General features: G+C 36.6%; 1 protein-coding gene across 1 annotated transcript in view; it reads left to right on the top strand.

Moving 5' to 3' along the window:
* The first annotated feature begins 3,079 nt into the window (after positions 1-3,079).
* LOC138307154 (cysteine-rich protein 2-binding protein-like) overlaps positions 3,080-14,187 on the top strand; it is a 71,563-nt gene continuing 60,455 nt past the window's right edge. The window contains exon 1 of the mRNA XM_069247784.1: positions 3,080-3,236. Coding sequence (XP_069103885.1) covers positions 3,193-3,236 — 44 coding nt within the window. The 5' untranslated portion in view covers positions 3,080-3,192. The remainder of the gene's footprint in view (positions 3,237-14,187) is intronic.

Genomic DNA, 14,187 nt, shown 5'->3' with positions numbered 1-14,187 from the left:
CTTTTTAAAGTCCGATCCTGCCTTTTTAGAGGCCGATCCTGCCTTTTTAAAGTCCGATCCTGCCTTATTAGAGTCCGATCCTGCCTTTTTAAAGTCCGATCCTGCCGAAAAATGTCCGATCCTGCCTTTTTAAGAGTCCGATCCTGCCTTTTTAAGGTCCGATCCTGCCTTTTTAAAGTCCGATCCTGCCTTTTTAAAGTCCGATCCTGCCTTTTTAAAGTCCGATCCTGCCTTTTTAGAGTCCGATCCTGCCGTCCGATCTGCCTTTTTAAGTCCGATCCTGCCTTTTTAGAGTCCGATCCTGCCTTTTAAAGTCCGATCCTGCCTTTTTTAAGGTCCGATCCTGCCTTTTTAAAGTCCGATCCTGCCGATAAAGTCCGATCCTGCCTTTTTAAGTCCGATCCTGCCTTTTTAAAGTCCGATCCTGCCTTTTTAAAGTCCGATCCTGCCTTTTTAAGGTCCGATCCTGCCTTTTTAAAGTCCGATCCTGCCTTTTTAAAGTCCGATCCTGCCTTTTTAAAGTCCGATCCTGCCTTTTTAAGGTCCGATCCTGCCTTTTTAAAGTCCGATCCTGCCTTTTTAAAGTCCGATCCTGCCTTTTTAAAGTCCGATCCTGCCTTTTTAAGGTCCGATCCTGCCTTTTTAATGTCCGATCCTGCCTTATTAGAGTCCGATCCTGCCTTATTAATGTCCGATCCTGCCTTTTTAAAGTCCGATCCTGCCTTTTTAAAGTCCGATCCTGTGCCTTATTAGAGTCCGATCCTGCCTTTTTAAGAGTCCGATCCTGCCTTTTTAAGGTCCGATCCTGCCTTTTTAAAGTCCGATCCTGCCGAAATAAAGTCCGATCCTGCCTTTTTAGAGTCCGATCCTGCCTTTTAAGAGTCCGATCCTGCCTTTTTAAAGTCCGATCCTGCCTTTTTAAAGTCCGATCCTGCCTTTTTAAAGTCCGATCCTGCCTTTTTAGAGTCCGATCCTGCCTTTTTAGAGGCCGATCCTGCCTTTTTAAAGTCCGATCCTGCCTTTTTAAAGTCCGATCCTGCCTTTTTAGAGTCCGATCCTGCCTTTTTAGAGTCCGATCCTGCCTTTTTAAAGACCGATCCTGCCTTTTCTAAAGTCCGATCCTGCCTTTTTAAAGTCCGATCCTGCCTTTTTAGAGTCTGATCCTGCCTTTTTAAAGTCCGATCCTGCCTTTTTAAAGTCCGATCCTGCCTTTTTAAAGTCCGATCCTGCCTTTTTAGAGGCCGATCCTGCCTTTTTAAAGTCCGATCCTGCCTTTTTAAAGTCCGATCCTGCCTTTTTAAAGTCCGATCCTGCCGAAACAATGTCTGATCCTGCCTTATAAGAGTCCGATCCTGCCTTTTTAAGGTCCGATCCTGCCTTTTTAAAGTCCGATCCTGCCTTTTTAAGGCCCGATCCTGCCTTATAAGAGTCCGATCCTGCCTTTTTAAAGTCCGATCCTGCCTTTTTAAAGTCCGATCCTGCCTTTTTAAAGTCCGATCCTGCCTTCCTGCCTTATAAGAGTCCGATCCTGCCTTTTTAAAGTCCGATCCTGCCTTTTAAGAGTCCGATCCTGCCTTTTTGAAGCCCGATCCTGCCTTTTTAAAGTCCGATCCTGCCTTTTTAGAGTCCGATCCTGCCTTTTTAAAGTCCGATCCTGCCGAAATAATGTCTGATCCTGCCTTTTTAGAGTCCGATCCTGCCTTTTTAAGGTCCGATCCTGCCTTTTTAAAGTCCGATCCTGCCTTTTTAAAGTCCGATCCTGCCTTTTTAAGGCCCGATCCTGCCTTTTTAAAGTCCGATCCTGCCGAAATAAAGTCTGATCCTGCCTTTTTAAGAGTCCGATCCTGCCTTTTTAAAGTCCGATCCTGACTTTTTTAAGGTCCGATCCTGCCTTTTTTAAGTCCGAACCTGCCGAAATAATGTCTGATCCTGCCTTTTTAAGGTCCGATCCTGCCTTTTTAAAGTCCGATCCTGCTTTTCTAAAGTCCGATCCTGCCTTTTTAAGGTTCGATCCTGCCTTTTTAAAGTCCGATCCTGCTTTTTTAAAGTCCGATCCTGCCTTTTTAAGGTTCGATCCTGCCTTTTTAAAGTCCGATCCTGCCTTATAAGAGTCCGATCCTGCGGAAATAAAGTCCGATCCTGCCTTTTTAGAGTTCTATCCTGCCTTGTTAGAGTTCGATCCTGCATATAAAGGAAACAAATTACATCTCACACTGTCCTGCTTAACTATAATGGAACCTATTGAGTAAAAGACATAATACAATGTATTAATATTAATTATAATTGATATATAAACGTAGAAAATATAGTACAAATCAAAGTCCGTTTCTGCGCAAATATGTATACCGTATTTTTTTAAAAATTCAAGCCACTTTGCTTTTATCTTGTGCAGTACATTAAACTTCTCGTCATAGTCCATACAAACCGGTATTGGTTGTATAAAATAAGGTGTAATAGACGTAATAATTAAGGTTTTCATATAATATTTTACATTTCGGTAAAAACTATAAATCAAAAAGTCTGTTTCTGCCCGATCCTGTAAATCGTCGTTTTGGACCATTTAACACTTATCTAAGCTAGCCCAATGTACATTGATAAATTTTCCCTTTTCAGTTCATACATATAACAATTAGTTTAACTAATAATGATATAGTTATTCTTATTAAATCTAATTAAAAGTAGAGCACGATTTATGAATGTTTATATGTACGAAAGACCTATCCTGCCCGGCCGTATATATAGAGTCTATTTTATCCGAACTGCAAATTGCAATTGATCTTTGTGCCGTTAGTATTACGTGGATTTTGTGAAAATACCTATATATTTCACTTTTATTTATCAAGATCATAGTCATATTAACTATTTTGAATATTTTTTCTCTGATTTAAATTAGCAATCAGTTTTAAAATTGACCGATCCTGCTCGGTAATTTTCTGTCCGACCATGCAAGAAAAATATGATTTTTTTTATACTTTTTTTTTGTCAAATCGGTCAACAAATTAATAAAACTGATATCTACACTATAATTTAATACATATTTATCATTTTAACGACTATTTTGTACTCCGATTCTGCCCGATTCTGCCCGATCCTGCCCGATTCTGCCCGTTTCTGCCCGATCCTGCCCGATCCTGTAAATCGTCGAAAGGCGCGCCGTCCGGTACCAGGGCAGTGAAACGGCTACAGTCACGGATGCGCCTGACAGACCCTACTCTAGCAAGACAGAGGGAATTTAGGTACAGTAAACAAGTGTAGATGTTTACATTTGTACATGTAAATTGGTCCGGTAGCACGCTAAATCTGACTATATAGCTAGATTTGACTATAAAGCCAAATCTGACAATACAGATAGTGGACAAATGTAAACAAACATGTGAGGTCTGGTCACATTTTTATCGTGCAGTATGAAAGTATGGATGACGAAACATGTAGGTCAGAGATATGAATAATGTTTGCCTACTTGTGTAGGTCAGAGATATGAATAATGTTTGCCTACTTGTTCATTTGCATGCGACTTTTTAAAATTCCATCGTTGCAATTATTTGGTATCCATTATCAATATTCCCCGGTAACAAAACTATGGCGAGGCGAACCAATATGGCGTCGTTGTGTCGTCTGCAGATAAGCATCCACCTGATGAAGATTCGGGCCACAGTGGAACGAATATACTATAGCTTTCGGCCGGGTACGAATTGGTCCCTATGTGTCGTAGTGGAGCACTGCCTCTAAAAATCACTCGGGCATAGTTTTCTATACTTTATTTGTAGGTTTCCAATTATTTTATGCGTATACATGCATTTATAATATTATTTTTGTCCAAAACAAACATAACTATCATTCTTAATATCTACCGTACCGCTCACAAGACGTCAAATTCACAATTTGTGTACTTGTCGTATAAATTCCCTTCAGAAAGACCTTCATATGTATTATGTAAAAAAAATAATGCCTTGATGAGAATTTAATATTTTATTTGGTTCAGATTTATTGCCTAGTAGGTAAGAGATATCAAACAAGTACAATAAAAATACAAACAAACGTTTTATAATGGTTTGCATAATCATTACTTTGCTCCATTAGCAGTAATAGGCACCAATTGTAGCTCTAAAGACGACACCATTTTCTGTCAAAAAGTCTTTTGAGCTACAATGTTGCAGCTAGGGCCACAGGTGCGCTAATAGTCCTTTTTCCGACTTCTCAATATCGTAAGCGATATTTGTATTATTAAGCGGCCTTCACTATAAATAGATTCATATCCCACAATGCACCGCGCTCTCTGCCATATTTTCGGACACGGTTCGGATATGCTCTGAATACCACGGATGTAAACATGATCGCCAGCTGATTTGGTAACAACATGGGAAAAACGGAAGGAAGTGCAGTAAAGAAGGGAGCTACAAAGCACTGTGCATACGGAACATGCAGTAGTGACTCGAGGTACCCGGATCGACAGTCAATGTGTGATGTTTTTTTCATTCGATTTCCTCAACGCCACAGAGAGCTAGAGAAATGTTGACGATGGGTGAAAGCATGCAGTAGACTTGCATTTGATGAAACGAGGGTGACAAAAGACACGTACATTTGTAGCATCCACTTTGTTGGGGGGAAGGGGCCTACCAGTGACCACCCAGATCCATTGCCTGCTACCACTACTAAATATGATGTAAGTAATGCTGATAGCAGAAACATGTATAACGTTATATGTTTCTGCTGATAGGGCCTAATATTAATACAGATAGTTCTCCTGCAGTAAATCTATATACAGTACGGTGCTGAATAATGACACGTATTTATAAATCAGTAGCTACTGCAATACTGTACACTGTTTCAGTACCTCATATTATTTTTGTTTTGTTTTGTTAGATATAAGTTTGCTACCAGAGCCAAGTCATATCGGCTCGTTCATTCTACAAATACAGATTATCATAGATCTATTTAAACTTACTTATCTTTCTACATAAATAGATTGAAAAAGTAAATAATATACTATTTAAAAATATTTAATTAGAATTTGTAAATAAGTTAGCTATGTAAAGACTGTCGCCATGAAGGACCATGAATTTGTGATCTATATACACGTGCAGTACATTATTGTAGATGGAATATTCCGGGGATCCATAGACATAGAGAATACATGGTTAGTATCTTACAATACAAGGTTTATTTTGGTGCGAGACTTAGGAAAGCCGAGATGACGAGGCTTTGCCGAGTCATCTCGGCTTTCCGTGTCGAGCACCAAAATAAAACTTGTATTGTAAGATACTAACAGTGTATTCTGTTTATCCTGCAACCATTATGGCATTTAAACCGAAAGCAAATTGACAGTTATTTACTTGGTTTTGCCCGAAGCGAGAAGCTTCCAGTAGATCTTTGATGCGGAGGTTATGATTCATTCACTATACCGAATGAGAGTGTACTCCTGTTTACTGCCGTGGGAAATAAATAAGCGCATTCACAAACAGTATCCGTAATTCTATTCAGTATGATACATCACTCAAACAAAATGAAAATACTCAAAAAACAATAAATACCTATTAAAGAATTATTTTGCAATACATACCTTTGCCATGAGCCAAGAAAAAGACGACAACTGAACGCCATACGAGATTTTCGATAGCGTAAAAATGACGTCATTCCGGTGAATGTGACGTCACGTTTTAGCGGGACTGAATGACGTTCCATTCACCGGAAGGTTCAAGTTCTGGGTCAAGTTAGAAAAAGTTCCGTCAGATATGGAACAAATTCACGTGATCGTATTGACGGATAAAGCATTCGTATTGACGGATAAAGCACAAGTTTATCCGGCAGTAGTTATCGGTCAGTATGTGGGACAGTTGCAGGATAATGTAAAAATACATTGTACCTATAAAAATGGCTTTTAATTTCAATTTTCAATTGTCATATTTTTATGAAGGTTCAAAAACTTGAAAAGAAGCCAAGACGGCGCATTCAAAGACGGCTGATTCCAGATGATTCGGATAGGAAAGATATCTGTGATGAGTCATCAAAAGATACTGCTGAAATCCCGCTCTCGCATCAGATTCAAAATTCAGAGGTACATGTCAACTCATTACAGAATTTTTCAGCTCATATACGATATTGAGTGTATCGACATTAATAATATCAGATATAAACACTATCATTTTGAAATGAAAATTAATGACTATATATAAAGATGGTGTCAAATTTCAATAAAACTTATTTAATCATATGTCAAGCAATAAGAATATGATGCCTGCAGTGTATGCATCTGTACATCTGTAATATATTGTTGAAGTGAAGCTTAAGCATCATTATAAGTTGTGTAAAGAAATATCAGTAGTTATTACACTTCATGTGACATAATGAATTACAGTATGTCAACTTTGGTGTGAAATGGAAATCGGTTTCAATACTCCTTATTGATTTCAATATCATGTTGATTTAATCTTTCAGAGATGTGATGGCAAAGAAAATGATGAAGCTGACCATCATCCAGCTAAGAGATCTCGTGTGATCTTCGAAGAAACTTATGATCTTGAGGTATATGTCAACATATTGTGTGTGCAAATCTAGATATAAACAGTATGTCTTTTACTAAAAGTAGTTCAATACCAGGTAAATGTGGAATGATTCCACATAGACATACAATATAGTACGGCAGTTTTGAGACCCTAAAATAACGTTGGTAAAGTACAATTAATCATCGGTTAGTCTCACGTGCACATTTCTGTGACAATGACATTCCAAAAATCACATCATAAACATATAATTACTGGAAACTGGGACAAATCGAAGGTAAATCATACATTACCTACGTCGTTTTTGGATCTCGAACCCCTCATGTTGAAAAGAATATGGTTTTTATAATAAAGTACCTTGTAATCATTTAATTTGTAGCTAGTTCTTTTCATTATTTATTAAACACATTAAAAGGAAAATATTGGCATAAATATTGTTAATTTAGAAAATTATAATGATGAAATTAAAAAAATATATGAAATACAATTTATTGATAAAAGGATATTATTATAGTATCCAGCTTGGGTACTTTAATATCCCTCAACAACACTATGAGACCATAGTGCCCTCAAAAGAAGGCAATAATATATAAATAGTACTTGTTTATGTGTTGGTCATTGATTTTTTTAATACATCTCTAATCTGATAATGTTTTTTACATGAAATGCAGCAACAAAATAGCATAGATGTTGGTTGCCAAACAGAACAATCCACAGCTGCCTCAGATTATGTTGCTGTGAGACTGCAGAACAAAATCCTAGAAAAGGAGATCAAGTTGCTGAAGGCAAAGGTTGAGTTCTTAGAACGTGCTAACACTTCTAGAGATCACTCAAAAATGGATGGAAAAGAAGTGGTAATATTGACATCTATCAAGTCGCCAATGAGACATCGTCTCTTGTTAATCATGACCACAGCTACATGGACCACAGCTACATGGACTTGACGACAGACACTATAGATAAAGGTACATTAGACTAGCAAGCAGTTAATTCATAACGGGTACATGTATATCACAATTGTGTGATAGCTGGTATCCATTACAGTACATGACGTAAACATACATAGATTATATTAGCACACAAATTGGAACTGTCTCATTAAAGATGTGATCTTTTTAAACTAAATTTGTAATCTTCAATATGGTAGTATGCAGTTCAGATGGCATAGTGTCATGCCTATGCTAATTATTAAGGATGTACATGTAAGTCAGTGCATATAAACAAATTATTCTAACAATTTATCTGTGTTTATATTGATATTATTGTGAGCCAATATGCAATGAACTATGATTTTGGCTGTATAATATGTACATGTACAGTGTTTTATGTCAATGGTGGAAATGTTCATAAAAGTTAGCATATCAATGTCTTCTTTTATTTAAGGTAAACCAATCAGTACAGAGGCGATTTGAGTACAAACTGATTTGTGTTTTCAGGACCTAAAGCACATGTCTGACAGGGAATTAAAGGACCCCAATGTCTAACAGAGGCGTCTGACCATGGACAGTGTGTTGAAGGATGAATCATCTTGTAAATTTTATACAGGTAGATATCTTGCATGCATATGTGTAACAACTGGTCAACGGCTGGTTTCACTGTAAAAGCTTGTTACCTCTATTTCTCAGAGAAGTCCACCAATATTTGATATTTGTTTACTATTTGAAATGGAGTGGGAAAAGAACAGAGAAATGGTGAAAAGATAACTCGTTCCATTGCCAGACATAGATCATTCTTCAGGGATTTCTTGTTTTATATACCTGTGACAACAGATGCATATATGACTACCCTACCCCTCTCTTCCTGTACAATATATACCTATTAAGTAAGCAGATTGATTTTGGCCCATTGAGTCATTGTTTTGTTTAGTTAAAAAATTGAATATCTTATTTTCATTTGATATGTTTTATTGTTGTTGCCATTTATGTAAACATTTGTAAAAAATTACTTCATATTTTCAGTATTATCATTGGCAGTATTAAGCTTCATCCTTCAACTTATTTCACCTGCAGGAGAGACCCTTAAGTATTGGCTATTTCTTTCCAACTACAAATGTACAATCTGTACAAAAACATTAAGGTCAAAAGACCAATATCAATTCATTATATAGATATCAGTACTGTAATTTCCATGGACTTCACTCTTGTTTCATCAAGGTCTGGTAGGGATAACATTACGCAATACAAAGTACATGTGAAATATAAAGATGTACTTTGTACGTATACACAGTACACTGTTTTTGTTATTGCACTACAAATGTGATTTTGCACACCCTAAAATAATTATTCTCAACAATTACAAATTGCAAATGTTTTAATACTAGTAATTCTTCCATATATCAGCAATACATTTTAAGCATATTATCTTTTCAGCAAAAACAGAGACATGCATCAAGGATATTATCAGTGAAGGAGGAGCTAGTTTTAACACTTCTAAGATGTAGAAGAGGTATAGATGTGCAGATGTTGGGCGATTTATTTGCCATCTCCAGCACCACAGTTAGCAGAATCTTTACAACATGGATAACATTTCTTTACCATCATTTACAATTTATGATTCGATGGCCATCAAAAGAACAAGTTCGTTTAAAATTGCCAAAGTGCTTTAAATATTTTCCAAATACAAGAGTTGTAATTGATTGTACTGAATTTTATGTTCAGAAACCTAGTCTTCCTTCTGCACAGAGAATAACATGGTCAAACTACAAACACCAAAATACATTCAAGCTTCTGGTTGGTATATCACCATCTGGAACAATTACTTTTCTCTCCAAATTACCCGGTATTTACAGGTAGTATTTCAGATAAAAAGATTGTTGAACAAAGTGGTTTTCTAGATAAACTGGAGTATGGGGATGATGTTATGGCGGACAGGGGCTTTTTGATTAGGGATTTAGTTACTATGAAGCATGCCACACTGAATATTCCTCCCTTTGCTATGGGTAAGCAGCTGTCACGTAATGCTGTAGCAAAGACCAGACGTATTGCAAGTGCACGCATACATGTTGAGTGTGCGATAGGAAGGTTAAAATCATTTCACATTTTGCAAGGTGTCATTCCCATGAATTTAAGACCTGTACTTGATCAGATTGTGTTTGTTTGTTCTGCTCTATGCAATTTAGATTTAAAACTTGTTAAGTAAACAGTTATATCATCAATTATGCAATTACAGATTGTTCCATGTTTCATTTTCCAATTAGCTATTTTTTTAAAACATCAAATTACCAGTACAAGATAAGTAATCATGATATGGTTGTTGCATATTAATTTACTCCTTTTCATGTAGAAGTGCTGGTACCATTTCAGTTTTAAAGTATTCACTTAGATTGAAAACCATTGATTGGTAGAACTCTGTGTTGAAATTGACCTCAATGACCTCGATACCTCTGGAAGTGTAAATGACAAGATGGCACAGTGAGAAGCCACATATCCCTAGCTGACCTTGAACTTGATGGTAGTACTCTGATTGTTTTGTAAGGGTAAGCGCACCGTTTATTTCTGAACAGCCTTTTTCTAAAGCTGCTTGCTTTGCACTTAAATGCCTATTGCTGTAAGGACACTTCACCTCGAGTAATCTTGGTTCATGACCCAATGACTTGCACTGGCATGACACTATGCCATCTGGACTACATGCAAGAAAAGGATGCTCTGCACTGACAACTAATCCCGATTCTTTGATCTGAAGCTTTTTGTGTACCTTTTGCAAAGCTTTCTTGTAGATTGCTTTAGCCACCTTTTCTTTTTTATGTCCCCAATTTAATGATGGTACAAAGGAGTCTTGCGCAGAATTGCCATCAGTTAGTGTTTGTAAAAGGGATGGCGCACTTCTGTTGGACCTGGTGTGACATACAACTTTTCTGAAATTTGACGCAGTAATCCTTCCTTTGCGCATTTCAAACCATTTACTATTTTCAGACTGACCCCTTGTGCTTTCTTCAATGGATGCTATATCTTCTTGCGATAACATTAAACTACGTGTATCTATGAATTCTTGATTGCTACATGTACTACAAGAAGATGATCTGTTCATGTCCTTAATAAACTTAATCGCTTTTGATTCCATTGAGAATTCCAAACAATCTTGGTCCAGTGTGGTCAAAGGGTCAATGGTCTCATTTTCGTCAGTTTCCATAGGTTCTGTCAATATATCTAAAACTTGTATGTTCGGATTGATCTACAAAATAAGGAGTATGTGTATCTATCTTATTATGCTTTGTATTGGTGTATATTTTTTATGCAAAATAATATGCTGTAAATTGTCAAAACGATACTTTTATAATTAATTTTTCTTTGTTTTCATACCAAATCTGGCTTTCTGATTGGCCAATATTTTTTTTGCATACCACTATGAAAAAAAAAATCCGAGAATGGCGCGAAACCCCGACGTTAACGTGACGTCACAATAGAGACATTGACGTTGCGTATTGATTCGGAAAAAAGAATCCCTTGAAAAACCACTATAATGTTACATTTAAACATACTTCATTTTATCAAATAGAGTATAAAATTAATTATAAGTATTGATGTCACTATTTTTTAATTTTATCGGGTTATGAAAAAAAAATTGTTTGCAAACTTTTGTGAGAATCCGCTACGCGGATTCACACAGTTTGCAAACAATTTTTTTTTTCATACCCCGATAAAATTAAAAAATAGTGACATCAATGCTTAAGTAGAATACTTTTGTTATATAATATGTTACTGTGTAATATAAAATTACAGCACATGTAATGTATGTGATGTTTGATATAATTATATAATTTTCCTTTAAATATTTTAAAGAAATTTTGGTTAAAACTTAATCAATTGGAGAGGGGTGTACTACGGGATTTATTGCAAATGATAACTCATTTTCAATGTGTGCAAATGATAACTCATTTTCAATGTGTGCAAATGATAACTCATTTTCAATGTGTAGAATGGAAGTTGTAAGGTACCTGCATTAACTGTTGGGTAAATGTTCTAATGTTTTCTTCACTGGGTCCATTCTGATACATAGCCTGTCGGGGGTCAAATGTGTCGCAATACGGCCGGTCTCTGTCAGTGTCAGATTCACTCATTCTGTACCTTATGAATGAAAGTTATCATTCTATTGTTTTACACTTTTCAAATATGTACACCAACAATCTACTTAAAATCTCACAGTAATCTTATTATATTGCTGTTTGAGATTGAACTTCTTTCAAAACACTTGATGTATGCATTTTGTTTATAATTATAATTGTTTAGACAGTTTAACTGATAATGTTTGAGAAAAGCGATTTGTTGACCTTGTTGAAATTTATCTCTTGCATGTTCTGAAAATACTTTAAGGCTCATGGATTTTTTTTAGTTTTCATAGAATAATCTTAACACTTTGATTTATTTGAGTCAACCAAATGTAAACAATGCCTTATGTTAGGATTGCCCACCTTGCAGTATGTATTTTGAGTGATTGGATAGGAACAGGTTCGTCATGTTGTCATGGCCGTCTTTGCCATTTATTTTCACCATCTGTGCAGGATTGTGGTTCAAAGGCCTCAATCTCATACAAACTTGCTGCGAATGGCGACAAGCCCCGTCCGCACTAAAATTGTGGATTTTGTTTAATGAAACAGACATTATAACTTCGAACAACCGAGATATTAGTCGATTTTCATCCAATGTAAAATTAATTCTATTCTGTTATTTTGTTTTTAGGTCATCTGACCCGAAGTGTCAGGATGACCTATAGTCATCATGTTTCGTCCGTCGTCGTCCGCCGTCCGCCGTGCGTTAACTTTTCACATTTTGAACTTCTTCTCAAGTTCTACCAGTGCCATTTAGCTGAAACTTACATGAAATGATCCTGACATGGTCCCGACAAAGTGTTGTTATTTTTCGGGTTGATCCGAAATCCAAGATGGCCGCCACAGCCGCCATCTTGAAAACACATTTTGAACTTCTTCTCAAGTTCTACCGGTGCGATTTGGCTGAAACTTGCATGAAATGATCCTGACATGGTCCCGACAAAGTGTTGTGATTTTTCGGGTTGATCCAAAATCCAACATGGCCGCCACAGCCGCCATCTTGAAAACACATTTTGAACTTCTTCTCAAGTTCAACCGGTGCGATTTGGCTGAAACTTGCATGAAATGATCCTGACATGGTCCCGACAAAGTGTTGTTATTTTTCGGGTTGATCCGAAATCCAAGATGGCCGCCACAGCCGCCATCTTGAAAACACATTTTGAACTTCTTCTCAAGTTCTACCAGTGCGATTTGGCTGAAACTTGCATGAAATGATCCTGACATGGTCCCGACAAAGTGTTGTTATTTTTCGGGTTGATCCAAAATCGAAGATGGCTACAATGACACTATATCTAATTAATTTCCTATATGTTAAGGCCCTTGGGCCTCTTGTTTGAAATAAAATTTGTTGAAAGAAATTGAAAATGATCCTGACATGGTCCTGACAAAGTGACACCATATATAATTAATTTTACTAATGCCAAGGTAGTCAGATGACCGTTAAGGCCCTTTGGGCCTCTTGTTTCTTAATAACATCAAACCCATGTCATATATTTTTATCAGAACAAGTAATTTAATCTAATTGGCCTAGCCTAGCATAGTATTCTTCTGATATTGCGAGAGTATAAATAAATTAATTTGTAATCTTAATAAACATCAGTCTTTAAAAGTAAATTAACTTATGGCACTGAATACTGAAAACACTACAGGAATCCAAAGCATTGCCTACTTTGTGATAATATATGCACTGTAAATTTTAATTTTTATTCCATCTGAGATTAATGAAATACATATCATTTCCCTTACCCTCCAGGACACTGGCAGTAGGCTAAGGCAATATCACCGGTCTTTTCCATCAATATCCAAAGCTCATAACGTGTTTTGTTGAGATATGTTTTGTCCTTTTGTGTTGGTTTTACTTGACATTTAAACAAGCAATATATGTCATTATTGTGTAGAGGATTGAATTGTACACTTTCTACATAGCCATCATTAAACAGTCTGTAATCCTCATATGACTTGTAGGCTTTTATTTTTCTGCGATCGTAATCTGATCTTCTGTGAATGAGGAAATTGAAGATGTCGTACATAGATAAGCAAGGTATACTAGACAAATCTTCAGAAAACCCTGACACACTAAAGGGATCTGTAAACCCGAGACCCAGAGCCGTAACCTTATCTGTAACAGTAGGACATAGCTGTAAGTCTACGTCTGTTGGAAGGCCGATTTCTTCGGCTGTTTCAGCTAATCTAATTAATTGGACCTTACTGTACCCCGTAACAGATATTGCTCTATCCCGTAGATAATCTCGCAACTGCGGAACTCTCATTAAATTAAAGCGTGCAGTCATTTTCAAAGTTGTTTACATTTCTCCTAGACGTGACTTTGAATATGGCGCACCATGAAAATGTCCGACTGTCACGTGACATAGTAACGTAAACAATATGGCGGATGCATAACAACGGGTTTCGGTAAATGGACTATTGGAGCATGCAGATCCCGTGCAAAATTGACCATGTGCAAAAAGTGCTTTAGTCGGCTCATAAACAACAAGATATTTGGCATATTTCAAATGGGAAAGTTAGATTTTATATCTTTTTCATCAGAACATGAGGATGAATGGATGCGAGTACCAAAATATGGAACAACTGTTTTTATAAAAATCACCGGAAATTATCTTGGATGACAAAAATATTTTGTTT

The sequence above is a fragment of the Argopecten irradians genome, chromosome 14, assembly GCF_041381155.1.
Source record: "Argopecten irradians isolate NY chromosome 14, Ai_NY, whole genome shotgun sequence".
NCBI classification, from domain to species: domain Eukaryota; kingdom Metazoa; phylum Mollusca; class Bivalvia; order Pectinida; family Pectinidae; genus Argopecten; species Argopecten irradians.
The sequence above is the reverse complement of the archived record's forward strand: the minus strand, read 5'-3'. Positions and strand labels throughout refer to the sequence as shown.